General features: G+C 46.1%; 1 protein-coding gene across 1 annotated transcript in view; it reads left to right on the top strand.

Annotated features, from left to right (window-relative positions):
• Positions 1 to 27,370, top strand: part of SYNDIG1 (synapse differentiation inducing 1) — a 64,353-nt gene that overhangs the window by 7,346 nt on the left and 29,637 nt on the right. The window contains exon 2 of the mRNA XM_009641625.2: positions 6,853 to 6,990. Coding sequence (XP_009639920.1) covers positions 6,853 to 6,990 — 138 coding nt within the window. The remainder of the gene's footprint in view (positions 1 to 6,852; positions 6,991 to 27,370) is intronic.

Here is a 27,370-nt window from a genome sequence, read left to right as displayed (position 1 = left end):
AGTGTAAGCTGCTGAGAGCCACTTCTCTGTGGTGGCTGCTGGCCCACCTGCAAAGACATGAGTGTGCCGCGATACATGTGTGCCTTCCCCGTGAATTCAAAGAGTTATTGGGAGCCCCTGTCACTCACACAAAGATTAGGGATATTTACTTTATGGCTGTGATTACTGCTCTCCCAGAGAGAGTGTGATTTAGGAGACTGTGGCAGCTGGCCTGTTTTAACATGGATCTGTTTATTGCTGTCTGCAGTGATCCCCTTCCAGTGGCAATGTGTTGAATGCAAGTTACTGATGAGCTACAGGCAGACTGGCTGTGGGTGTCTAGAAAAACATCACAAGAGAGATGATCAAAATCCAGGGGGACAGGAGGAAGAATGGGCTTGGACACCTGCATCTATGGATTTTTTTTCCCCGATACATTTTGGTTTTGCAAGGTTATATATGAAAAGCTTTCCAAGCAAGGAGAGACCTCTGTGAGCCCATTCTGCAAGGCTGGCTGCTTGACTGACAAGGCAATTTAGACTGGCAGTTGGGGAAACAAGAGGAGCTGGACCAGGTCAGGGTTAGTGGATTATGGATCATTTAAATTCCTTTAAAATTGAAGGGGAGCAACTTCAAAATTCAAAATGGTAAAAAGAAATAAACAAACAGGCAAAACAAATAAGACAATACATCACCAGGACAAAGAATCCATGACGGCGACAGGTTTTAGAGACATTACCTCTTAAGTAAGCATCAGCCAGATGCTGCTCAGTGATGAGTAAGTGTGTTGGGGCAGAGCAGTGATAAACTATGGCCCTCGGTGGGAGAGCTACTGGCCAGCAAGCTGCCTTCGACTTCTGCTGCGTTTAGGTGAACACAGACTGCTTCCAGAAGAGCAAAGGGATGCAGAGTGCTGGTCAGAATAGGGCATCAGGTTTAACTGCATTACTGAAACAGGCATTGTGTGGAGGGAAACAGAGCGCATATTATCTTGTAGTTGCATCATGTGTTGGTCTTCATCAAAAACAGACCACTGGACCATCTGGATTTGAAGCAGATCCCACAGGGCCATACCAGAAATTAGTTTTGTATGCAGTGTGTGCGTGTTGCTGAATTGGTTGCTTTGAAGGAAAAAAGGAGTAATAGCAAAAGGGCTGTTTCCTGAATATCCATCAAAGGGTGCTGGCAGCTGTGGTTCACAGCAGACCTCGCTGTCTGACTTCTCCAGTGTGCCTAGCGCTTTAATACTGGAAGGGACTATGTGACCATCAAGTCCAGCCTCCGGTATGTCGCAGGCAGCCCACAGCAGGGTGTCTGCAGAGCCTCTGTTCATTCGTGATGTCTCAGTTGGGTAAAGCATATAGCTTTTAGGGATAGCTAGCCTCAATTTAGGAAAGGGCTTTGTGTAATAGAAAATCCATTACAAGTGCAGAAAAGTGTTCATCACCATCTCTGTTAAAAATCTGCACCTTGTGTCTGCTCTTCGTCTGTTCTGCTTTCAGTCGCTGGGGTTTCTTCTGCTTTTCTGCCAAATGAAAGAGCTGTCTCTGATCAGAAATTATCTACTCATGCAAGCACTTACAGACTGTGATGAAATTGCATCTTAAATTTATCTTACAAGTGAAGTTGGCTTCTCTACTTTCTTCCTGTGTAGATGATTTTCTGCAGCATGACGCATGTACCTGCCTTCTGATTCCTGATTTCTCCAACATACTTGGGAAATGGTCGTACCAGAACTGGACTCATTATGTACGTGTCCGTAGTACTGTACCTTTCCTTCCCTCTCTGTGGATCGCATTTGTTCCTCCTGTGGTGCATCACAGAGGAGATTTATTTTCAGCTTGCTCTTGACTGAACACTCTGGTCTAATGGTCCTTCTCGGGGTTGCTGCCTCGTGAAACACAGTCCTGGACCTTTCAGGAATGGGGTGTCTACGTGATTCAGTATCCCACCTTAGATATCCTCTTCTCTCTCCCCTCCCTTCTGCAGTCATTTGATGAGGAAACATTACTGTCAACTGAAGCAGCTAGTTAAATTTCATGGACTAAAATTCATCAATCGAGTTAAATTTCATCGACTAAAATTCAGCTTCATCCTATCAGTCTCCAGGGTGGCCACGTTGGCGGTTACATTCAAGGCTGACTTCTTGCTCAGGTCATTTGGGAAGTGTCAGAAGCAGTCCCCTTGAATACAGTGGTCAAGGTTTCCTGTTGGATTGTCTAGCACCCAAATTTCATCAGCTGCAAAACCCCACGCACCCAATGTCCGGCAAGTAAACACCTCACTTAACCCAGCAAAGTTAATTTCTCCGTTTTGTCCTTTGTCACATCCACAGTTTCTGCAGAAATCCAGTTTGTATCCTGCACACATTGCTTGTGCCTAATGCATTTTAGGGCTGCAGAGATGTGCACCATTGAAAAACATGCTAAGACAGAGTCGAAGAGCTCGTGTGGGGGCATCCCAGCCGGTTCGCCCAGTGAAAGCCTTCCCTCTGACAGTGTCACCTGGCCCTCTGGGGAAACAGAGGTCCTTTTCCCGAAGGGCAGGGCAGGAAAAGGGAGGAAAGGAAGGCAGGGCTGGAAGGAAAGAGGAAAGAGGAGGGAGGGAAGGGAAAGGGAAAGGGAAAGGGAAAGGGAAAGGAGGGAGGGAAGGGAAAGGGAAAGGGAAAGGGAAAGGGAAAGGGAAAGGGAAAGGGAAAGGGAAAGGGAAAGGGTCTTCTGAGCTGAACTCCAAGGGAGGGATACGCAGCAGTATTCAGTGAGGATGAGGAGGGTTGCTGTCATTGTAATAACTGCTTTTGCAAAAAGGGATCCATTGGAAGCAGGAAATCCCCACTGTCTGCTCAGTAATTTCAGAGCTGTGTCATTTCTGCTACAGGGCCATTTGCCCAGGTATCTGTTCTCACAGCAGCACCTCGCATGGGCTGCAGAGAGAGCACCTCGCTTGGCAAGGGGAAGGACTGCAGACCTTGCCGAGATTACACCTTCCACATTAAAGCACAAAAATGAATCTCCAAGATAGAGCCTGGCTTGCACTGGAAAGGCACTGCCTTCTGTAAATATTCTCTGTGTGTTGTGGTTAGAATGGGTTGTGCAGGTGCAGTGGAAACTGCTGGAACCAGATGTTGTGTCCGAAAAGGAGTGAATCCCTCAGTGTTCTGAAGAGACTGTCAGCTGCTGCTGCTGCTGTTCCTTGGCACCCCGTGATCCTCCTGCCTCCTGTCACTTAGGTGGCTGCAAGCTGCATCAGGATGTATTTTGCCTTGTTTCATCCTAAGATTTTTCTAGCATCATGAAGACAGAGATCTCGTCTGACTGACAGGATAGAAGAGCTTTTTTCAAAGAGGATAACTCAATTGTGTCTGGGAGTTGTTAGGAGAGTAACTATTAGGGATCTTTGCTATGCTGATGAACCAAGAAAGGGATTCTCTTTGTCAGGTATTTTTTTTAATGGTGCACAAGTTCTCTTTTGATTGCTTATTATTTGCCTGGAGGATGCGCTGGTGGTACACCTGTAGAAAGAAAAACCTGATAGTTTGATATTTCAGATTGTTAAACTCATTTAGCTTAACGTTAAATAAAGAAATGTTTGTCTGTGCAGTCTTGCTCACCACCCAAACACTGAAAATTAATCAGCTATGCTATTCCCTAGCTTCTGCAAGAGTTAAAAGCTTTCAGTCAGATTAGTGGTGTTACGATGTAATTGTGAAAAGTTCCATGTACATTTATAAAGAGACTTGAAAGGAGCAGTGCTGTGGACAAGAATATTAGTGATTATGCAAGATTAGTCTGCTAACCCAAAGCAACTGTAATTGGTGAAAGTAATTCTGACTTCCCAGCACCCCTAATGTCCAGTTCCTCCAGTGTCAGGGTGCAGCTCTTGCAGAACCAGGAATAAGTGAAGAAAGCCAGCTAGGTAGCCAAATTGTCAACCTGGGTAGGGAGGATCTCTCTGTGAGATCAGGATTGGGTTTTGTGTTGTAAAAGAGAGAACATCAGGGAGGAAGATTTGCTTGGAGAAATGAGTGTTTAGCTGGAAGGGGTGAGAGGTGCCTTTTGTTGGATTTCTTTCCGTGATTTATGACTTTTTTTTTTTCACCCTTATGGTTCATATCTGGACTCCACGGTCAGGGCTTTCCGATCAGAATTATTCTGTCACTCTTGGTGACTGACAGTCAGGTCATCTGATCCAGTGTGTACTACCGGGACTTCACCCATCAAAATGGCATTCACAGTATAATGCTACCATCCAGTTAGTATGAGCCCATAGTGACTTAAATCTTCCCCAGTAAGCATTTTTATCTCAGCATAACTAAGAAAACTTCTGCAATTGTCCTCTTGCAATCTAACAGCCACCTCTCTGCTTGGCATGGAAGCTCTCTGAGATGTCGTGACACCACCACTCTGAGAATGTTTTGTCCCTTTGGAAAACAGCATAACTGATAATTTTCTGGTTCAGCACTTGATCAAAGTTATCTCAAGAATCTTTGACCCATTTCGTCTCATCTGCAAGAAAAAGCAGTTTAAAATACCAGACAGGTATTCTCCACAGATACAAAGCCAGCACACTACTCATCCAACTGGGAAATCAAAAGCATTTTTGGTTTTGTATCTTACCTGTCATGAAGTTCAGGGAAGGGCACTGTTTCAAGAGACAGTTTCAGCAGTGTTGTGGATTTCCTCCCTCCCCCTCTCTTCTCTGACTCTTGAAAGGAAAGATTATTGGCATTAAAAATTATTTACATGGCCTGTTCTGAAAATTAAAGGAGAAAGGGAAGTCACCAAGCTCAAACAATGTATACCAGCCTGAGCAGGTGTCCCTTCACAAGTGGGATTTTACAGAGTTTGTGCAAAATGGAGCTTTGCCACTTCTGCTGGGGTGCTCTACGTGCTGGTGTTCACGTGCACCATGCAATCTCAGTGTATGGGACCTGTCTGGTCCCCCCACCTCTCCCTCTCAGGCCCCTTCCCAGGTCCCCCCACCTTCTGTGGAAGGTGCTTGGCAACAATATCTGTCAAAGCAGGCTCTCCATGCTGTCTCCTGGTGAGTTCCCCAAATGGGTCAGCCCAGTGCCAAAACTTTCAAATATCGTTAGGCTGCCAGCATTTCCTAGATTCTTCTGAGTCATGGCTCACTAGTGGCATGTTTAGAAACTACCTTCTTGCACCTGGGTTCGTTTTCCTGTCTTGCACACTTAGCAGCCTGTTCAGGAGTTTCTCACTTAGAGCTCACTGCTAGAGCAAAGTCACTTTAGCAGTTATTTTGGCCCAAAGGCCAAAACCTCCTGAACAGGCTGCTAAGTTTCTAAGAGGGATGCAAAACCCATGCCCCAAAGGGTAAGTTTCTAAATGTGACACAGATGTCTTCCCTTCAGTGAGTGAAGAACATGCAACTACAAAAAGGTTTTTTGAGAAGACTTTTGGCCATCTCATCTCAGGCTGGAGATGCTCCCAAGGTGAGTTAAGAAGCTTTGCAGGCCCCTTCTTGCACCAAAGCCTGGGATAACCACAGCTTCAGTGCCTGTTGTTGCATGTGGACTCCCTGCAGGCAAGGAGGAAGCCACCAGAGAGCCAGGTGCCTTCCACTCCTGCTCTGCTGGAGAATTGTACTTGCTCAGTAGTGGGTCAGTGAGTTCCCCTTGGACCAGTCCTAGTAATCACCATGAAAGAAACTTTTGCTAGGTCAGGGTTGCTGCAGCTTGACCATGTGGCATCTAAGAAGCATGCCTCGGCAGGTGCTTCTGCCTACACGCTGTAAATCTGGAAGCATCCCATTGCTGCTGGAGCAACACATGCTTTTTTCTCTTTCAGATTTTGCTATCTTGGCTTAGGTTTGTACCACATATGTCTCCTTGCCCCTGCTGGCTGACATTCTCCTGGCCACCTGAGCAGTGACCTTCCAGAAGACTGGCATTTAAGCCAGGAGATGCACAGCACCCAACCCTTACAGCTCCTTCTGTGTCAGATATGTGACATTATGTTTCTGAAGTGCCACCCCACCCGGGTTCACCCTGGTTCATCTGGCTAGAGAGTTGCTTTCTTTCATTCATGAAAGATGAGCATGTAAAATGGGCCCTTTACAGCTCCCTGCAGTGATTTCCAAAATCTCTTGTCATTTCTCATTTCTTGCTTTCAGGTTCATGCAATAGTGATGGAAGCTGTGACACAGTCAGGGGCTGGAGGTTCCCCTGGTGTTTGTACCGAGGACACCTGCTAGCCAGTGCTGGGCGTGCAGTCGGAGAGAAAAAGAGGGCTGAGACTGCGATGCTGGCGGGGTGGCTTCCCCAGGCATTGGTGCTGACAGGGCAGCTGCAGCCCTAGCCTGCGGCTTCCCCAGATAGCCCTGCCTCTGAGCTGTGCTCCCACTGCTCTCCTGTTTGATTTTGGTGCGGACATAAGGGTTTGGGTCTCTCAGCCTCCCCTCGGGGTGCTGCTAAAACAGGGGGTTAGTGCCTCGGGGAGCCTTTCAGCAGGGCAGGGAGGGAGGCCTGCCACGGCCATGGTCCCAATCCTGAAGTCCTGAAGGATGCCACCGGCTGGTGTGGACACTGCAGGAGGGCAGGCTACCTCCCGTGGTCCTGTTGCTGTGGAGCCAAGGCAGAGCAGAATGGGTGCATGGGCCCTGATGAATAGGGTACAAGTGCCCCCAGAGCTGGCCCTATCTAGAGACCCCTGCATTGTAGAAACCCCAGAGTGGGTCACCAGAAACCTTCTACCATGAGTGCTGGAGGCCTGTCTTGATGTTGAGGAATTGCCCTGGCGTGACTGGGGAGAGTTTTAAGGGCAGATGATCACAGCCTTGGCCCACAACAGAGGAGAAATAATGATATCATTAACCAGCACCTCTACATTTCTCTCTCCCTTGCTATTCCAGAGCGATTACTCAAGTGACACCGAAAGCGAAGACAATTTCCTGATGATGCCACCAAGAGATCATCTTGGCCTCACTGTGTTCTCCATGCTCTGCTGCTTCTGGCCATTGGGAATTGCTGCCTTTTACCTGTCTCATGAGGTAATGTTAAAACGTCTCCTCCTAATTCAGAGTTTTAAATCCATGGAGTATCCATCACCCCACACCAGCAAGGAAAGTTCACCAAGACCCAAATGTGGGCAAGACATTCTCCAGGGTAGTGGGATGTGGTTAAATAGTGTAGTGTGTTCCCCAGCTTGATATGTCTCTATGATGGTGGTGGTTGTCTTGCGAGGTATTTTACTGAGGGAGGAGTCTACAAAATATTTTAGGTTTTAGTTGACAGCAATCAGGTTCCACGTCAGGTTACACAATGTCCAGCTAGGGAGCTTCTGTGAACATGACTGTTGAGTGGAAAACACCCATGCTATCCCAAACACTTGGATTTCCCATTGGGAAAACTGATCTATTGGTTCCCAAGCTGATCATCTGGAAAAGCAAGCCAGGTAATATCCTTCCAGGAGCAGAAAAATAATTTCTGTTGCAGAAATGAATTTGCTTTCCTGGAACTATTTCCTTTCCCCCTGAAACGTTGTTCAGTCTGCTCTTCTTGTCCAATTTTAATATAGAAATATTTTTTACCAGAGAAGTGACAGTGTTCTGGTTTGTTTCCTTCATGAGACAGGCTTGCTGGTTTCCAGCCTGTGCCTAACGATCACCTCATGCCCCATCATTTGTTTCGACAACTTATGTCTTTGTAAGTGCCTGCAGAGTAATTATTGAGTTTCCCAGCATGGCAAATAATGTAACGTGACAGAAAAGAAAGTCACACTGGAAGTCTCATCAGTGACTGCAAGGAAATGTTCACTTATATTTCTATCTGCTGGTGATAGCAATGCCTATTGCAAACTACAGTCTGTACTCCACAGCACCAAAATCCTTCACACTCTTGCCTGTCTTCCTAATCTGCCTGCTCTTAAAATCTACCAGTGCTGGGTGTTTGTCAAGCCAGAGCAGGCACTTCAGATCTGAAGAATCCTAGTCTTCAATATCAAAGAAAGAGATACAGCACTACTATTTTTTGCCTTAAATGAAGTGTCTGTCATTGAATTTGGAAGCCTCTGAGACAATTAAATTTTGTCCAGTGGAAAATAACAAGTTTCCTTGTTTGAGTGCTGTCGATTTGTCAAGTTTAGGTCTAGGGATTTGCTTGATGGTGATGACAGCAAAAAATAAAGCATCGGGTGGGATCCACACACACTTCAGTATTCTGCTGTTTGGTCCTTCAGGCAGAGCTATTCGTCAGTAGTTTCAGTGGCCACGTCTCTTCACACGCATGGGCTAGGCAGGATTTTTTCACCAATGCTGCAGCCAAGGAAGGCTTGAGAGTTTGTCGTGATTAGCAGTGTGTTTGCACTGTGCTGGGGAAAATAGTGCATTCATTAATTTCCTGCAGTAGCATTCCTTCAGGAGGCCTGGGGATTGCCAGCCAGTTTTATCTAAGCAATGAAAGCACAGCATCGTCCAATAAATGCAAAATAAACAACACAATTAAGTACTAAAAAGCAGTAAAGCTGAGAAGCTAAATGTGCTGAGAGCCAGCGTACGAAGGATAGGGCATTCACAATAGCTGTGAGCTGATCCCAGGGGCCAGCATGAATCCTACCTTGATAGGAGCATGAGGAAGGTGGAAAAATTCAAATAAAGGCAGCAAAAGATGATATTGTGCTGAAGGAGTTAGGTCCTGGAAAATGGAAACTTGGATGTTGGTTTGGTTTAGCATAATGATGGGGAACTGCTGAATGTGACTGCCTAAAACTAGGGGCTGTCAGCAAGAAAGGTCAGGCAGGTGCTTTGCTTTTATTAGGCTGAGAGGCAGTAAATTAATCTTTGTTAATTGACCCCTTGGATTCACCAAGGCAAGCTGTGGCTAAATCCAGCCAGAGGAAGGACTATGTTTCTGAGGAATTTTGACTTCAGCTTTTTGGTTTTGCATTGGAAGTAGAATTTTTTTCTTCTCTCCCCACTAAAAAATGGTAATAATAATAACGCCACCCCTGCATGCTCCTTTCCTCCCATCTCTCCTCTTAGCTCACTCCAGCAGCTCAATCAGCTGAGAACTCCTTGCCCAAATATCTCACAGAAAGATGTTCGAGTCCCAGCTCATCCCAGTCCAGCACAGGCACGTCGGTCTGCCCATTCCCCCACGTCCCAGGCAGGTACCTTCGCTGCCTGCCTTCCCCTCCAGCAGGTCCTGAGAAACCACAGGCCTTCACTGAAACTGGCACTTCTGCGAAACCCCACGTCCAACAAATTGGCATTTTCCAGTGGAAAAATTAGGCTCAAATTAAGGCCAAAACCTTCTATGGCTAAAGAACTGGCTAAAGTAGCTAGTATAAACCACCAGAATCCTGCACCTAGCTAAGCCAATACCAACAGTGGTATCAACTCATACTTTGGAGCATAAATCTTTCAGAATGATGTTTTATATGTGAGGTAGTAAAGCATTACATCCTGCTAGCAGGATAGGTCTTTTAACGTAAACTCCTGAGTAACATTTGAGATCTCTTGTTAATACAAAAAAGTAGTCTAACATTCCCTGTCCTTTATCAAAAGTCAGAACTATAACTAGAGATCAAAACTTGGCACTTGCATTCAAACCTTTTTTTGCAGTTGCTTGAGCTCTTGAAAATTTCCTATTTTCAAGTCTCCTGGGTAGTTCTACTAAAAAGGTCCAGTCTAGGAAAAATTGTAACATGTAGGAACTTCAGAGGTGGTGGATGGATTCTTTGTGCCAGAATTTAGCATTTGTGGTGAGCTTTTTTTTAAAAACCTGGTCTCCTTTAGGTGTGCAATGCATTTCCAGATGAAGGCCTGATTTGCAGCAGATATATTTGCAGTGCAGCTCAGTCCAAAGGGACAGGTGCTCTCAGTTTATTCCTGCAGCACCTGTACACATTTATGCTCTATATGTCTACATCATGGTGCAAAAGAATTGTACAAGGATAAGTGTTGTAAGGTTTCAGAGACGCCTTTTACAAATAGAAAGATATTTCTCCCTGTGCTCCATAAAAGCAATGTGCTTCCTTGCAGGGACTATTTCTGCTCTGTGTGGGACTTGGTTTTTCCACCAAGGCTCTTGCCAATGTGCTGCTGCCTTAGGGCTTCTTGGAGGCTGCGCAGGGTCTGCCTGCATGGTGGAAGTGAAGATGTGCATCAGGTTTAGCTGAGCCGGCAGGGAGGGGAAATGTATTCAGAAATGCACTCTGTGAAAGCAAAAGCAGTTCCCTTCCTTTGGTGTATCCAGTTTTCAAGAGTAGGGCATCGCCTGGTGATCTTCCTATCCCAAGCAACACCAAGAGTCGCGGCTTTTCATCAGAGACCCTGAAGCCATCACTGTGTTGTGTACTTGCTTATTTGCTTGCTTCTGTTTTGGTCTGTATTCTCCTTTCCACAAGAGACTTACACCCACTGCTTGTGGCTGCCCAGTCCCGCTCTCTCAGCTACCAGTGAGTCGCTGTCAGGACGGGGCCATTTTCTGCCCATGTATCCCGTCTTACATCACGCTTGCTTCTTCGGACTGTGAGATTGGGATGTGACTCCCATTGCCTCACAGGTAGAAGGTGTCCTCATGGTCGTGCTGGCATCACGCTGATGGGTGTCCAGGGCCCTTCTCGCCTGAGCTGTCACAGCAAAGCAACAGGGGCTTTGCGCACATGAGCCATTCAGGGGACCTGTCCAGAGGCCACTGCTTTAGGGTAACCTCTCAGGAGGGACAGCGTCTCTTGAGTACTCTGGTTTTTAACAGCAGACAGTGTTTACTGGCTAATTTTCCACTTTTCTACAAACGAGGCATGTAAGTTTTTATGCTTGCAATTTTTTGGATTAGCTGCTTTCCTAACAGCTTATAGCTGAGTCTGAAGGGCTCAGTTGGAGGGGGGATGGGGGGTGGAGTTTGCAGGGAAGCCCTTGCAGAAGAAAATGTCATATGCCTTTCACCATAAACTTCTCCACCACAAACAGTGTCTGATCAAAAAAACCTCATTATGTTTATTTTTTTGTAAATCTCCACCCTCTGGAGTCATGCAGGTACCTCAGTTTTCATTCTTACAGATGTTTTTAGCTTTGTAGATTGTAGGCAAGTCTGAAGCTTCATATGTCAGAGAAAGAAGTTAAAAAAATATCTTTTTGTCTTGTCAAGTTTACCATTAAAACTGTCAGTTGATTTATCAGGGCCTGTCAGGATTTCTTCTTGGTGAGGGTTGATAATCCTGCAAGGTCTTTTTGTCTGAATCCTTTTTCTCCCTGCATTTATTTTTAGGAAAGAGAGCAATACCTTGGCACACATTTCTTTCCCTCCTGTAAAAAGAAATTCATTATCAGAGCTCTAAGTCTGTGCTGAATGAGCTTCACTTTGTACCTGCTGTCTTGTGGGACATGGGTGGTCATGTGGAGCCCTTCACCTCTGGTAAGTCCCCACCAAAGCATCCATGAGATGCCAGCAGGGCCAGACAAGAGTATGTACAACACCTCCATCCAGCTTCTGTGCAACCTCCATGGAGCTGTGTCAGGCTGGCATAGACAAACACCTGCAGTATCCCCCGGGACACTTCTCGGTACACTGAGGTGCTCAGGTGGCCTCCAAACCTGCTTTCCTCCCTGGCAGCACGTCAGACCTGCCAGGCAGCAGACCGCAATCCAAGCACACCAGAGCAATTGCTTCCGGTCTGCTGCGCTTACTCTGCGCCGTAATTGCCTCCCCCACACGGTGATCGAGGGATGTACAGCTCTGTAATTATTTCCCCAGCCCATGGATTGCTTGAGTGAGCACAGCTCCAAGTATCATTGCTTGGATTGTCTTTAAAGAAAAGTGGGGACTGTGCACTGGGTAAAAGGATTTTCTCCGGTTTTCATACAGACACGAGGCTTACGTGATCAGGCAAAGGAGCTGCTTGTCTTTTTTATGATAACTTCTGAATCATTTGGTTACTTTCTATTCAGTTTTCAGAGATAGAGGCTTTGAAAAAACCATATTTTGACATGTTTCAGTGGTGAGCGGGGAGAAGAAAGAAAAAATGTTCATGTCCCCACTGGGAGGGAGAAGACAGTACGAACTTAACCTTTATCAGAGACCAGAGATTAAATGCTCAGCACACATGAATGTATTTCACTTTCCTTGCTTTTCTGCATCAGATTTTGACATCCAGCCGCTGCTGTAAAGGGCAGGGAAATAACAGCCAGGTGTTATCTGTTGTTTATTCATTAGAAATGTGTCTCATAGTCCCCATCTCAATGGGGAAAACCATGAGACAGGACAGTGGTGTGACGTGCCACACTCTACCAAACTGGCTGGCAGTGTTGGTAAGACCTTTCCATGCTTTACCCTCCCAACCTGGGTTTTTTTTCCTCTCTGCCCCACTTTTCTCCATCAGAAAACAATAGATTATAAAGCAGTTGACATCCACAGCCACAAACTTATGTTTGTACTGGTGTTGCTGCATCCCCTTTTATCTGAGATGAAAAGGCACAGGCAAAACCAAAAACCTGGAGTATTTTTCTTTACTTGTTATATGTGCAGTAAGAGGCCAAGCTGTATACTTGCAGGACATGCTGGTCAGCATTGCTGAAGCAATTCTAGCAAAGCAGACAGCGGGCTTTTGCATTTTCAGGAAAGGTTGTTGATTTTTCAGCACTGCATCTTTTCTTGAACTAAGTAGTGCTTGTACGAAAGAGCTGACTGTCAAAAGAAGATTAGCTTTAACCACCTTAAATATAACATGAAAAAGTCCTTTTTTTGGTGTCTTGGACCAGGATACCAAATCACAGAATCCCTGAGTTAAAGCCAGGCTGTTGCTTGGGGTCACACAGCTTGGATGTAGGGTATCAGCTGTGTTCTGGGGCTACCCAGCCCTGTCTCTGCTGTAGGTCATGCAAAGTTTTGAGCTCCCTGGGCTGATCATTCAAGAAGCAAACCTCTGCATTCTTTGGCTCTGTGTGTGCATGTGAGTGCAGGCACATGCAGGCAGCCTTCTGATGAAGTTTTGTAGTCTTTGAGCTGTAAAAGGTTATGAATAAAACCTCCAGACACTTAAACCCTCTTGTGGCAGGAATGAGTCAAAAGAAGCCAAAAGGATTTCCTCCTCACATGGAGCGGCTAAGGACTTTTGTGGAAGAAATCATCCCAGCAGAGCTCTGTGCCAGTGCCTTGTTGAGGTGGCCAAGGTCTGGTGGTGTGGCCGCTGTCCTTGCATGAGAGCCTTTGTCCCAGCTGCAAGGTAGATGGCAGACGCCATGACTTATGGGTTCCTCTGAGCCTCTTTCAATCTTAATAGCTGATAATAGGGGTTCTGTTTACTTAACACCTATTATTTCTTGACATGCCAACTCTTCCGCTGCTGGAAATCACCCCCTCTCTGCTCACTTCAGTGTGGAAGATCTGGCTTTGCCAACTCTGTCTTACCAAGGAGGGTACTAAACGAGGGACACACAGACAGTCGAGTCACCCGACTGATGCTGGGGCAGTCCATGCTTACATGGCTTTACTTCTAGGTGCCTATGGCTCTCAGACCCTTGTGTCACAGAGCTTAGCTTCTCACTGGGACGAGCTGTATGCTCTGATCACCTTAAGAAAGAGCCGAGTTCTGCCAGCCCCGTTCCTAACACAGGAATAGCTGTGGAGGACTGGCATGTTAGATTTCAGGCCTGAAGTTTGGCAAGAGATTGAAACCATTGAAAACAAGATTTTATATGAGGATATGTGGGGTGAACATTGCTTGCAAACTGCTCATACTGCTCTGCTTGCAAACTGTCTCTCTGTATGAATGCATATGTGTGCACTCCTGTTAAAACACAGTGCTTGCAAGGATAAGCACTTCAAGATCATCAAATGGCACCACAATTTTAGCTACCACAAGACAGCTGTCTTGTAGTTGCATATGGCTCTTCAGACATACATATCTTACGCTTCAACTCGCATCTATACTCGAGCCTAGGTCTGAGGTGCATGGCCTATGCTGATCACTTTTAGCTGATTGCTTTCACCCCTTACCTTTCTTATCCATGCAGGGGATTGGGGCAGATGCTGCCCTTGGCAGGTTTGTAGACACAACTGATACTAACCTGGAGGTGGGTCTGTCCCTGGGGGCAGGAGCAGTGCTGTGCACACTGGTCTCCATGGGCTGAGCAGCATGCGTCGGTCCATGAGTAACAGACACAAGCCCAGAAAACTGCTGACCATGCATGTTCATTAGACACAGATGTAGAGTCTGTTAGAGGAAAATATGTCATGGCAGATCCAGCAGCCCGAGAGGGGTGAAGCTGCTGCTGCTCCATGCCAACAGGTCCAGCCAGAAGATGTTGGATGGCTGAAGATGCACTCCCAGCAGGCACAACACATGCAGAGCACACATATACACTGTGTACACCATGCATTTACATATACACGTGGCTGGCCACACAAATCACAGAAGAACAGTCAGAGCACTCAACAAATGCAAGCAGCACCATCAGCCTCATCCTGCTCCTCTGTCTGAGCAGGATGGAGGTCCACTAGTGAGAATATAAATATTTCTCTCTATATATACACATTTGTGAAGTGTGTATCCCTCCAGTATCTGGGCTCAGGCACCCAGTCCACCCAGTAGCAAGAGTGAGTATCCCTCAGCCTTTCTGAGGAGGAATAAAGGGCATCGAGGAGTGGGAAATACGCTGTGTTGGATGGGGAAACTGAGAGTGGGAGAGAGGATTTAAGGAAGAGAGTTAATTTAGGAGCATGGCATGGGATGCGATAGCTTGGGTGGGGCCAGCTTACTCCTCCAGGTAGATCTTGCTTGAAGAAAAGTAGGTTAAGAGATTTCCTCTGTTAAGGATTAAATGTAAGATTGCATTAATACTGCAAGGGGCTTTCTCTGCCACTGTAGCTCACATGTGGGCATGTTCATGAGGCAGTTGGTTACAGCTACAGGCACTAAATAGATTGGTATTAAAGTCTCTGTTCTAACTAGGGCAGCTTTGTGTGGAACTGGAGCTTTCCCTTGACACCGCGTGTCTCTGTGCAGGCTCAGAGCGAAAGGCAAATGCTCAGAGGATGATGCCCCCGGTGAGCAGAGCCCACGGGGCGTGCAGAGCATGTGCATGGCCAGGGCACAGACAAGGCTGCATTCACAAGGGTTGGTCTGCAGAAGGTCACTGCTGGCTGCCTGTCCACGCTCCTCCCCTTGCTCCCATCAGGCAGATGGCAGATTTGCTGGGCAGAGGATGGCAGTGAATACTGAACAGCACAGCCCATACCAGCATAAAATAACATGGCTGCTGTTCTCAGCCGTGATACAGAGAGAAATTACCTGCTGAGATAGCCAGGAACATATGTCACTGTGTGAGAGTGCTGGGCCTCTCTTTGGAAGAGCAGCTCTGAAATGGATGTCCCTGGCCCCTGATTATGGACATTCAGGTGACATCCATTGGCTTTGCAAAAAGCTCATCACATCGTTCAGTACCTTCAGTGTTTGCAACTTCTGCTCCTTTCAGAGGAGAGGGAAAGCCTGGTCATGGATGGAGTGCCAGAGGATGCCTCATGGCCCTTTGATTCCCCAGGGTCTGGCTCAGACCATGATAGATGCTCTAGAGTAGGGTTTATTAACTACCAGAACCTCTAATTCTCTGCTTTCCAGGTGGGAGCTGGCTCCCAGCCAGTGGTTTGAGTGTGGGTAGACTTTGCTCGTGCTGACTTTTCCCTTCGGGATAGATGTCTCCTGAGAAGAGAGATGTTTGTGCACACAAGAAAATGGCCATTTAGAGTGCATTGTGTGTCAGCAGCTGCAGATTTCAGTGAGCTGTGGGTGAGGTCTCGGGCCAGGGAACTTTGTAAGTGTCTTGTATAATTTCCTCTTCGATTCCTCTTTGTCCTTTTGATCTTGTGGTCACATTTCCAAGTCATGAACTACAGCTACAAAAAAAGGTTAGATTAATGAATGGCCTGATTGCTTTAGCCCTTAAGCTAATTTTAAATAATTGGAAAGGTAGCTCATAGATAACATTCCCTGGAGCGTTTAATTCATTATGCAGGTGTTTAATTACAAGCAAGTTTTGGGACAAAAGAGAGACCAACTCAAAATGTTTGAGGAGATGAGGGGTCTCTTTTATTAGCAAGAACATCCTGCACGATGGCAAACTTTGTACATGAATTGTTTCTCTGCCAGACATTTATGCCTCGCACATTATGCTGAGCCAGCCAGAGCCCAGAGACGTATCAATATAGTCATGCTCCAAGCGTATAAAACATTATTCCCACCTGGCATCCTCTTTTCGTCCTGCTGTTACTTTTTTGTTGCTCATCTATTGGCTCATTATTTCACAGGCTTACAAGGCAGCAAGGATTGTTTCAGCACAGAATAATACACCTTCAACAGCTTACTTGCAGGGCTGCCGCTAAGCTTGGTGTGACTGTAGCATCCATAAAATCATTCAGAGGCCTATCCGGTGCAGGCATCTGAAGAGTAGGGTAATAAATCTTCCACAGCAATTGATCAGGGGGTTCAGGCCCCCTGACATTTAGGCGATTCTCACTAAGTTTAAACAACTTTGTAAGTCACAGGCAGTGGTTTTTTTGGTGTTTTTTAGCTTAGTGTGGTGGGTTGACTACAGCTGGATGCCAGGTGCCACCAAGCCCCTCCTCAGCAGGACAGTCAGGGAGAAAATGAGATGGAAAAAACCTTGTGGGTCAAGATAAAGGCAGATTAATAAAAGCAAAAGCAAAGACCGCACGTGGTAGAAAAAGGAAAACAAGATTTTATTCTCTACTTCCCAGCAGCAGGCGATGCCCAGCCACTTCCCAGGAAGCAAGGCTTCAGTATGCATAGCAATTACTCTGGAAGACAAATGTCATAAATAACAAATGCCTCCCCTCCTCTTTTCTCTTAGCTTTTATATCTGAGCCAATGTCATATGGTATGGAATATCCCTTTGGTCAGTTTGGGTCAGCTGTCCTGGCTATGTCCCCTCCCAAAATCTTGCCCACACCCAGCCTACTGGTGAGCGGGAAACGTTGGAGAGACAGCCTTGATGCTGTGTGGGCACTGCTCAGCAGAGGCCAAAGCACTGGTGTGTTACCAACACCTCTCTAACTACCAATACAAAGCACAGCACTATGAGGGCTGCTTTGGGGAAGATTAACTGTATCTCAGCCAGACCAAATACACTTAGACAGCAAGAATGCATTTTGTTAGCAGGGACATGGAGTTAGAATTGTTATCAGGGACATGGAGGGGCTTTTCTTAGTAATCCTGATGTGTTCCAGCTAAATAGTTGATTTTTCACATCTGCAAAGGTAGAGTGTCCAGGACAGATTATCTTCCAGGAGAGGACATGGAAGGAGCATGCTCCCAGTCCAAGGGCAAAAACAGGGCACATGATTTTGCACCTCCCTAGTAGGCCACCCTGGTGAAAGAGGCATAAGAAAAGAAGAGACCCCTTGCAGATCTGGGAATGGAACATGGTCCCCCCGTTCTGGCTATTCCAATGTCTGCTTCAGTTGTCAGAAAAGCCAAAAAGCTTTGGATGCTGCTTCACTGGCTGTTTCAGAAGCCTGGTGACGTGATGAAGCTCCTCACATCCAAGATGGTAAATGATCTCCCTTGAATTCTCTTGTGGCAAGGAGAACAGAGGGTGTGTCTAGAGTAGTTCTTTGGGTGCTGTTTATATAATAGACCTTTCTTCTTGCACTGTGACAGCACCCTTTTCCAAAACAAAAACAAATGAAAGGAGGCACGCACATCTGAAGTTTAATGTATGCGCAGTAAATGAATGGATGTTTTCAACAGCAAAGACTTAAGGTTAACCTTTTATCCGTCTGCAGAATACTCAGGTATTTTTTAGTTCTTCTCAGAGATCAACATCCTGTAGCAGAAACCCAGGGCCATATTCTAATCTTGAATATACAGCTTGCTATCTCTCAGCAGCTGTTCTGGGGAGGGCTGCTGAATTACTATTTTGTTTGGATGCACAGCAAAGTGAATTGATCACTTCTGATTACAATCTACATATCTCTTTCAAATGGGCTGCAGAAAAACACTTCAAAGTGAAGATTTGAGTCTAGTGATCGAGGCACCCAAAGATGCCTGCCAGACAATTGTAACTCCTCATTGAATTGACTGACTTCCCAGCAGCAAAGGCATAAAGCTTTTTGTGATGAACCACGAGAACCAGCTGAAAAGGAAGGGACTGGGACCTACCTGTGGCTGTGCAGTTTGTATCTAAAATTGGACACTGCATTTTCACGAGTAATGGCTATGCTCTTCAGCCTAAATTAAATACTGGGTTATCCATTGTATCAAAATAGATGAGTCTCAGGACCCACTGCAAGGCAGAAGCTGGGAAAGGAACACAGCTGTTGTATAAACTGATCCAATATCTGAAATGGGAAGGGAGAAGGGTCTCCATTTCCAGCTGTTGTGCCTGAGCAGCCTGCACCTCCCCGGTGGTTATGTGCTGAGGTTTTCCTCCAGGGCAAACGGTCGCTTATGGCTGTCCCAGCAGTGAGCCTACAGGCTTTCCCGCTGAGTGCAAGGGTTTCTTCAAGTGAAAACTAAAACATATAAAGAAGTCATATCATGGGACCCTGGAGGCAGTGTAGTAAAAGACAGTGGCAGTGTCCAGGGTGGGCCTCCATAAAGTTAAGCTCTGTGCCAGCCACAAAGCTTGAGAGCCAACAAGAGCAAAAAAAAAATAAACCTATCCCATCAAAGTATATGCAGAGATTGCACTTTGTTCCCATGACTCTGGACAAAGTATTGAGCCCAGCCACTAGAAATTCGGACTGCTAGGGGCATGCAGATATACAAGTACTTTCCTCCTCCAGTAGCTCTGGCCTTGATCTGTAACAGTCTTTACCCTGCCTCTTACCAGTCTCTGTGGTACCCTATTTCCAGCCCTTGTTTCATTTGTGCGTAAAATGGTTGAAATTTTTCATTAAGAAGTGAAAGATTAGTTAATTAACTAATATTACTGCATTGTTCCCAAACACTGTTTCCTAATCTAAACAATAGCATTTGCTGGATGCTTTGCCTCCAGCTGTATCCACAGAGGTAGGCAGGACATTAAAATGCACCTATCAAGGCACATGGTCTTAATGTACGCTTGGTAATAAAGTTAATGTAGTATTTTATGTGCTTGGGGGGAAAAAACACCAACTTTCTCATATTGTGAAAAATCTGTCTTCTCCCTTCCCCTGTGCCAGTTTAGTATTAAAATACACTCATTATGGGGCACGATGAGCAATGAGTTATGAATGACATTTCCACATCTTGGCATTTCTTCTATTATTTCCAAGAAGTGTGAAAGAGTCGTGGTTGCTTAGGTGAACGCAGGTCCATGCATGTTCACAGAAGGACTCATCTTCCTCCAAGAGGGTGAGGGAGGCCAGGGATCAAAGAAGAGAGGTCACAGCATTGAGCCAGAGAGATGGAATTGGCAATCCCTGCTCAACCATGTTCCTCATCCTGCCTTCCTTGGAGTAAGTACTTTGCCATCATGAAGTCCAGGAGAAAGGATGCAATTCAAACCAGCTGTTACCCAGAATTCCTGGGGCCCAGTCCCAAAGATAGCCAATGGATGTTAGTGTCCATCCCAGCATCATGAGGTGTATCACTGTGAGGGACCTCTCCTTACAGCTACTGTCTCTGGCAAGAGGTGTAGAAATGTGATGGTGGGAGCAGGAAAGACCAAATATTTTCTTCCCAGGTCTTTTCAGAGAGCCATATCTGGCTAGGATTTGGACTTCCTGTGGCTCAATCATCTGACGGGGGATCTCTGGAAGGAATCATGTCCTCTCTTCACAATGGGGACCAAAAGTTGGTGAAGAATTCCCTGCCCACGGTTCAGAGCTGAGTAGCTGCTCCCAGCACTTCCCTTTGCTATGGCAAGGACATGCTACAGAAGCTGAAGGTGGTCTTTGGCCTGATAACGGCAGACAGAGTAACTTCCAAATCCTCCCAGGTGCGATAACCCAGTAAATGGGATTTGGTGTCCAGAGACATGTGGGCCTTTGAACTAATTTAAATAGTAATTGTCCCAGACTGGGATTTCTGGATTTCATTCAAGACACCACACTCAGTAATTGTGCTGAATGTGTCCTCATTTCTTGACCTTGTCACACAGATGGCGTTGTTCGAGGCAGGTTTCTACAGACTACAACTAATTAAGCAATTAATTAGGAGCTTGCACTTACACAGAAGCTATTGTAAAGCAATAACTTCAGTCACCTTATGGGACCATGCCACAGCATTGGTCCAAAGACTGTCCAGGTTGTCTTTGCTAAAGTTTCAGTGCATCCAACTACTCTCAGTTTGAACCGCAGCTGTGACAGGTTGGCTCGGCTTAAGCTGGACTCAGCTTGAGGATCATCTGGGCCTTTCCTGATGTGGCTTCAGGATGGCTCACTTCTATTTGCAAGCTTTCCTTCCTTCCTGGTGAAGACCACCTTGTCCTGTGACGTTCAGTGGCTATTCCTAGATTGTGGTGAACACAAATTTCTTGTTTCCCAGGGCATTCAGTATTCCCATAATGGTAATGAATATCTAAATGACATGGGCATTGACTCTTATTCTTCCATATCTCACTTCTTTTTGTCAACACTTTTGCATTTCTCCCCCCATCAAGCTCGTTTCAAGCCTTCAGATATTCTAATTGTATCATAGAAGTGATGCCTTATGATTCCCTCCCCCATTTCTAATAACTTCTGTGTTGTATAATAACAACAAAGCCATAATACACACTTTATATATCTGCTGATTGGAAAACAGATCATCATAGAGGTTTCCAGTGCATGTATGCACTCTGGGTGGAAAAGGAATGAGCAGCATTAGTTCTCCTTCATTTCTTTATTAACAGCAAGAAATCTCAAAGTATTTCAGGGCATTGGATTCAGCCTGGGGAATCGGTAACACTATTTGCCTATTTTTTGCTCATGAACTGCAAGTGGAGGTTTATATTCTCCATACATTTCTTAAAGTTACTTAACAGAAATGTTGAAAACAGAGAAGAATGAAGTGACATTTAAGCAAAATTCAAGGTAAGTTCAAGGAGCAACTCTTCCCTGCGGCATGGGATGAGTGTCTCCTGTATTCTTGTGTGAACAAGAGACCCAACTCAGCCCTTGCGCCATACACACTATGTCTAAATGGGGCTTAACAGTGGGTCCCCTTCATTGAGGGAACCAGGGTCTCAGGAGGGCAGCTCTGTGGATGATGCCTTTCTCTGGGATCCCTTGCATCCATAATCACTGGGCATGCAGGACACCCCATGCTTGGGCAGGATGACCACTTCCAGTAATCAAGAAAAGGGAGCTGAGTAAACCCAGTGAATTTCTGCAATGTTAATTATACTGGAGGTTCCTTACTTTATTAAGCAGTTTTGCCAATATACTGAGAGGGGACATTGCCCCTCCTGGTAGGAGGAACAAGCTGTGTTAGGAATATTGTAATAACAGCACTTGCTTGTCTTGGAAGTACCTGTACTCTCCTGATTTTATATGGTGATTCGACCTCTAATGCATTTAATAATGGCACAGGTTTCAATTGTGTTTCTTTTATCTGTCACTACATAAAGCAGCACTAAGTACATTTGAAGGCTGCCTGCTAGATTTGGCATGGAGGTGGTTTGTGGTACAGCTTTGCCTCAAAAAGGGCTGAGCCTGACTCTTGCTTCCTCTTCATTTGCAGAGGACAAAAGGAGGAACATCTACAGGTCGACTTTGGGAGGGGACCATGATTAAGACACTCTGTCCATGGTACAGCCTCGCTTTCCCTAGGTTGCTATCCTCGCAATCAGGCTCTGAACACTTTGGTGTTGCTCCCTCTGCCCCTTGGGTCCAGCACTCCTTGAATTGGAAATTTCCCATTTACTGTGGCCCAGGATAAATGAATGATCCAATCTGCAAAACCCATTAGGGATTAATTACAAGGAGAAGTTATATTGTTTTAATTAAAGCAGCATCCTTCAGACAGCCCACCCCTGTAATGCAGGCTTAGTATGCATGTCCTTTATACCAGAGAAGATCTTCCCAGATGTAAGAGAGTGTGAGAAGGCAGGAATCTGTCCTGCAGGAAGCACAAATATACTGGCACGCTCTGCTACAATTAGCCTGAAAGAGAAAACAGTGTCCTGCTGGGTGCAGTTATACCACTGCCAATCTGTAGGTTGAATTTACTTTCCTCTTGTGCCGCTCTGAACAGTGCTGGGGTGATGGGTGAGAACCATATAAATGACAGTGTTGAAAGAGCTTAAATGGGGACACCAGAGTGTGGCTGTGTCAGAGGGGGAATAAATCTGCCTTTCATGATGCAGCACTAAGTACATTTGAAGGCTGCCTGCTAGATTTGGCATGGAGGTGGTTTGTGGTACAGCTTTGCCTCAAAAAGGGCTGAGCCTGACTCTTGCTTCCTCTTCATTTGCAGAGGACAAAAGGAGGAACATCTACAGGTCGACTTTGGGAGGGGACCATGATTAAGACACTCTGTCCATGGTACAGCCTCGCTTTCCCTAGGTTGCTATCCTCGCAATCAGGCTCTGAACACTTTGGTGTTGCTCCCTCTGCCCCTTGGGTCCAGCACTCCTTGAATTGGAAATTTCCCATTTACTGTGGCCCAGGATAAATGAATGATCCAATCTGCAAAACCCATTAGGGATTAATTACAAGGAGAAGTTATATTGTTTTAATTAAAGCAGCATCCTTCAGACAGCCCACCCCTGTAATGCAGGCTTAGTATGCATGTCCTTTATACCAGAGAAGATCTTCCCAGATGTAAGAGAGTGTGAGAAGGCAGGAATCTGTCCTGCAGGAAGCACAAATATACTGGCACGCTCTGCTACAATTAGCCTGAAAGAGAAAACAGTGTCCTGCTGGGTGCAGTTATACCACTGCCAATCTGTAGGTTGAATTTACTTTCCTCTTGTGCCGCTCTGAACAGTGCTGGGGTGATGGGTGAGAACCATATAAATGACAGTGTTGAAAGAGCTTAAATGGGGACACCAGAGTGTGGCTGTGTCAGAGGGGGAATAAATCTGCCTTTCATGATGTGTTGCACACAGGAAGATGTTTTTTCTCAGGGGAAATGAGCAGACCAGCCCTGTGGAGCTGAGGAGCCCTGTGAGGAGCAGGCATGGCAGGGCACATCGATGGAAGTGTGCCGCTTGCAGTGCTGAGACCAGCGCCTGCCATTTGGTGCCAGGGACCTTCCTGCTTGTCTTTAAACCCCAGAGCATCACAGGAACACAGGGAAAAAAAAAGCCAGTGGGATTCAAGCTGCTGAGTTATTCATTAGCCACTGGAAAAGCAACCTTGTATTCATTAGCCACTGAAGATTAGAGATTTTTGTTCTCTCTGGTCACCTGGCACATCAGAGAGGATCCCCTAGAAAACAGGAAAGTCAGCCGGTGTCAGTAGGGATTTGAGAAGGTTTCCGCACAGCAAAGGCAATCGAGGCATTTGAACAGCTCTGTCGTGGGAGTGCAACAACCAAAAGTCCAAGCTAGTTCTTAAAAAAGCCAAGAGGGTGAACAGTGGGAGGGAAGAGAAACAGCCATCTCCCCTGTACAGGTCAAACTTGCTGATGCAGGCATCAGAGTCATATCTGAGGTTTCTAGCTTTAGATATTAAAGATGCCATGGTTTGGCATCAAGCCTATAAATTCAGGTGTCTTTAGGAAAAAAAGGGTCAAAGCGATGCGAATCAGACATTGCAGATCAGACTTGCAGCTCCAGTTGGAGTTGGGGGGGGGCGGTGGGGCGGTGTCTGTTTTGCTTTTGAAATAGGATATGTGTGAAGATTATGTTGACTTGCTGTTTGCCATAACGTAATTTGGGAGGAATAGCTGCTTCTGCGCATTTTCGGAAGTCAGCCAGACCTGAACATTCTCACAGTGAGCAATGTCACAGTGAAACCTGAAACAGAGATTCCTGTTTCCCTGCATTCACTGTTTTGTTACAGATCTCTGCTATTATCACAAAAACTTTTTTTCCCTTCTGTAACAGCTCCCTTGTGGATTTGGGGCTGTAATGTTTTTGTGACCACAAAGAAAACAGCATGTTTGAAAATGATTTGATAAGGCCAAAATAATTTACCTCCTACCAAGTGTGACATATTTCGGCAATTGCTAATTAAGCTGAGAGATTGCTGTCATAGCTCTGCGCAAAGGAAAATCACAACCTCTGTGAAATCTCTTTGGCAGAATGTGCATCATCTGCTATCTCCAGTATGAGCACAGGGTGGTGACAGTATTGTCGGTATTAAATCACCCTTCCAGTATGTTCAGCTTCTCTTTTAATCTACCAGCCTCTACCTCACCAACCTGGAGTCTTCACCGTATGTGCTTGCATCTGTTAGCAAAGCAAGTAAGATCATTCCCCCTAGCAATTGCTATGTTGAGGATCAGGGGTAAAATGTAGAAATGCCACCATTTGTAAACCCTGGCAAATATGTGAGCTACTTATCCTATTCAGTGTCCAGTCTGGGGATTTTTGTTGTAACCGTGAGGAGGATGCGCGCTTTCCCTGCGCTTGCAGGGACGTGGCTCTGTACCAGTGCATGGGTTGCTGGGAACAACTGATTTTGCACTGTGTGATTGTGTCATTAATCAGGAGGGAATAGGGAGATTGAAGGCAGTAGTGCCCCTACAAGTGGTGATGACTAGACACCCTGCCTGGGATTTCTTTTGCTGAACAGAGATGGAAATGTTCTCTAGTTCAGGTCTTTCCCTGGCATCCAGGTTAGGGATCCCAGAGCTTCCATTTTAGGGTGAGCAGGCGAATTATACTCATGTCAATACAGGGAATAACCTCAAACTGATGCCACAAGGATATGTAAATCTGAGAGTAAAACTTTGGTAGGCTATATAATACTTTTTTTCCACACAGATTTCCATTCCTCCCATGAAAATAGTTTCTTGGTGATTTCCCTTGCTCAGAGGCATCAGGGAGCGGCAAGATCGGGGCCACCCCACAAGGGAAGGGGAACAGGGAGCCAGGGTGACAGTAAGGCAGGGCAGTGTCCTCGTCATCACAGGGAGCAGTCCCATGGCACCTGACTGTAGAGCCCGTTGCTGCATTCAAAGCCCAGACAACAGGTACCCACCCGTCTACCTTTGCAGAGACTGGAGAAATTATATTTGGGGCATGAGGTCTCCTGGAGACATGGGTGAGTTGTAATGTCTGGAATTTTACAAGATGACATATATCATAAGGCCTGAAACCTACTCAGCCATTAATAGTTCAGAAGGGCTATTCAGCAGCAGGAGCAAGTGCCCATCTACTCCTTTAAACAGGAGACCTGCTTGCTATGTTGCCATTTCAGCATATCCTCATACTTGGTCATGGAGGTAGATTAAGGTGATGCCTTGCAGAGTTTGGCGTCTGGTGCCTGCTTTTAACTTTCAGCCTGTGCTTGTGAACACCTGAAAACTAATTGTTCTTTTAGCTTGAGTCAGAGAGTTTGCAGTAGAAAACCTGGAGGAGATAGGGTCAGGCTGTGCAACGATTAATGGATGAGGGACAGGGCTGGAAGGGTGTGAAGGGCAGTGGTGTTCATGGTGCAAAGCTTGCTGCACAAGGGGAGACTTCTCTAAAGAGAAGAAGGAAAGTCTGGCACTATGTGGGGAAAGGATCTCTGTCCATTTTGATTAGGAAGCTCTGGCAATGTAGGGAAGACAGGAAGCCCAGGTAAGGTGTAATGTTTAGGTATGAAATCTCTGGGGTTGGTTTTACAGCCCTGCAGCTACAGAAGCAAACACTGTGTTATATATAGTAACTTTTTATTTATTCTCTGCACCATGTGCGTAGCAGAACCATGGAGTCTGTTTTGGGAGACAACCTTGACACGAGCTGGGAAGTCCTTGCCTCATTGCCAGCATTTTAATCACTATAAAAGGGGCAAGCCAACTGAACAACCTGTGCTTGCACTGGGAGGCTCCATCTCCTCTCTCCTCACGTAATGTCTCAAGGGTCACCAAGCTGTCAGAAGTGAAGGGGTAGGCTTTCCAGAGGAGATGAGTTATACTCCAATATCCCTGTACTGTCACAGCAAGCATTTACAGATGACACTGCAGCTCATAGCTGGTTGCCATTGCCTGCTGCTGTGTCTGTCTCAAACCCCTCCTTGTAATCAAGCAGTGCCTCAACCAGCGTCGGAGCGTGGGAGCAGCAGGAGATGGGCAATGCTCCTCCTTCTGTCACTCTTGGCAGGTCGTGATCCTTTTTCTGTAGCAAAAACCTGGAGCAGGGCTGAGGTTAGGAGGTGTCAGGAGGGCGCGGGCTGTGATGGGAGGAAGGGCTCCAGTGTCTGTCTCAAACCCCTCCTTGTAATCAAGCAGTGCCTCAACCAGCGTCGGAGCGTGGGAGCAGCAGGAGATGGGCAATGCTCCTCCTTCTGTCACTCTTGGCAGGTCGTGATCCTTTTTCTGTAGCAAAAACCTGGAGCAGGGCTGAGGTTAGGAGGTGTCAGGAGGGCGCGGGCTATGATGGGAGGAAGGGCTCCTGTGCTCCAAGGCGGTGAGGAAGGGATAGGCATGTGCTGGGAGGGGGCTGAGCTGCTGACCATGAAAGGCTCGCGAATGATGCGGAGTCCTTGAACCAGCTCAGGCCCTTTTGTGGGTAAATACCACTTCATGTGAAATTACGTGTAACTGTGAGTTTTACTGTGCCATTAAGTCCGCTGAGGAAAAATCCTGACTTCTCACCTTAAAATGAAATAAGCCAGCAAGAGCAGTACTCTGAAAGGCATAAACAGCCATGCCAAGAGGATCTCACCAGGGCATTTTAGCCAGCCCAGCGGGACAGGATGGTCAACTGAGCAGCCAGAACTGCCCGTGCTGCTAAAGGCTGCAGTTAAGTATTTTAGTTGCTGTTTGGATGGACGTAGGGCTGAGACCTTGCTGATTCGTTTGTGACGCCTGAAATTCTATTACTTGCTCAAAGACCAAACTGTTCTGCTCTGTGTATACAAGAGAAAGCCTCTTGCTTTTCCCTGGTGAATTGATTTAGGAGAGAGGGGAAGCATATTTTGGAGAAAGCAAGTTAAAGATTTTTTGTTAATGATAAGTGGCTGAGCATAATTCAGTTTATTACTAATTCCAAAGAAAGGAAACAGAACCATGATGTCATGTCTTTTTAGCTCCATTCAAGCATTTCATCTCCTCTTTTTCTGACTGAAATGACTCATAAAATCATAGACATTAGGCATGGCAAAGACCTTTAAGTTCATCTTGCCCATCTGTCTGCCACCACCAGCTTGTTATTTAGAATGGTAAACAAGAAAACCACGTTAGAGACAGACACAATGTTCTCTTAAAGAATGGGGAGTACTGAGATATTCTTTACTCACTCGTGTTATATCACCCTGGGTCTGAGACCAGGGACTGTGAAGTCAACGCAGATGAAATCAACGCCACGTGGCATCACATAAGGCTGAAACAGATCTTGCCTTTCTGGGCTGAAA

Source organism: Egretta garzetta, unplaced genomic scaffold (assembly GCF_000687185.1).
Source record: "Egretta garzetta isolate BGI_Z169 unplaced genomic scaffold, ASM68718v1 scaffold17, whole genome shotgun sequence".
Lineage (NCBI taxonomy): Eukaryota > Metazoa > Chordata > Aves > Pelecaniformes > Ardeidae > Egretta > Egretta garzetta.
The sequence above is the reverse complement of the archived record's forward strand: the minus strand, read 5'-3'. Positions and strand labels throughout refer to the sequence as shown.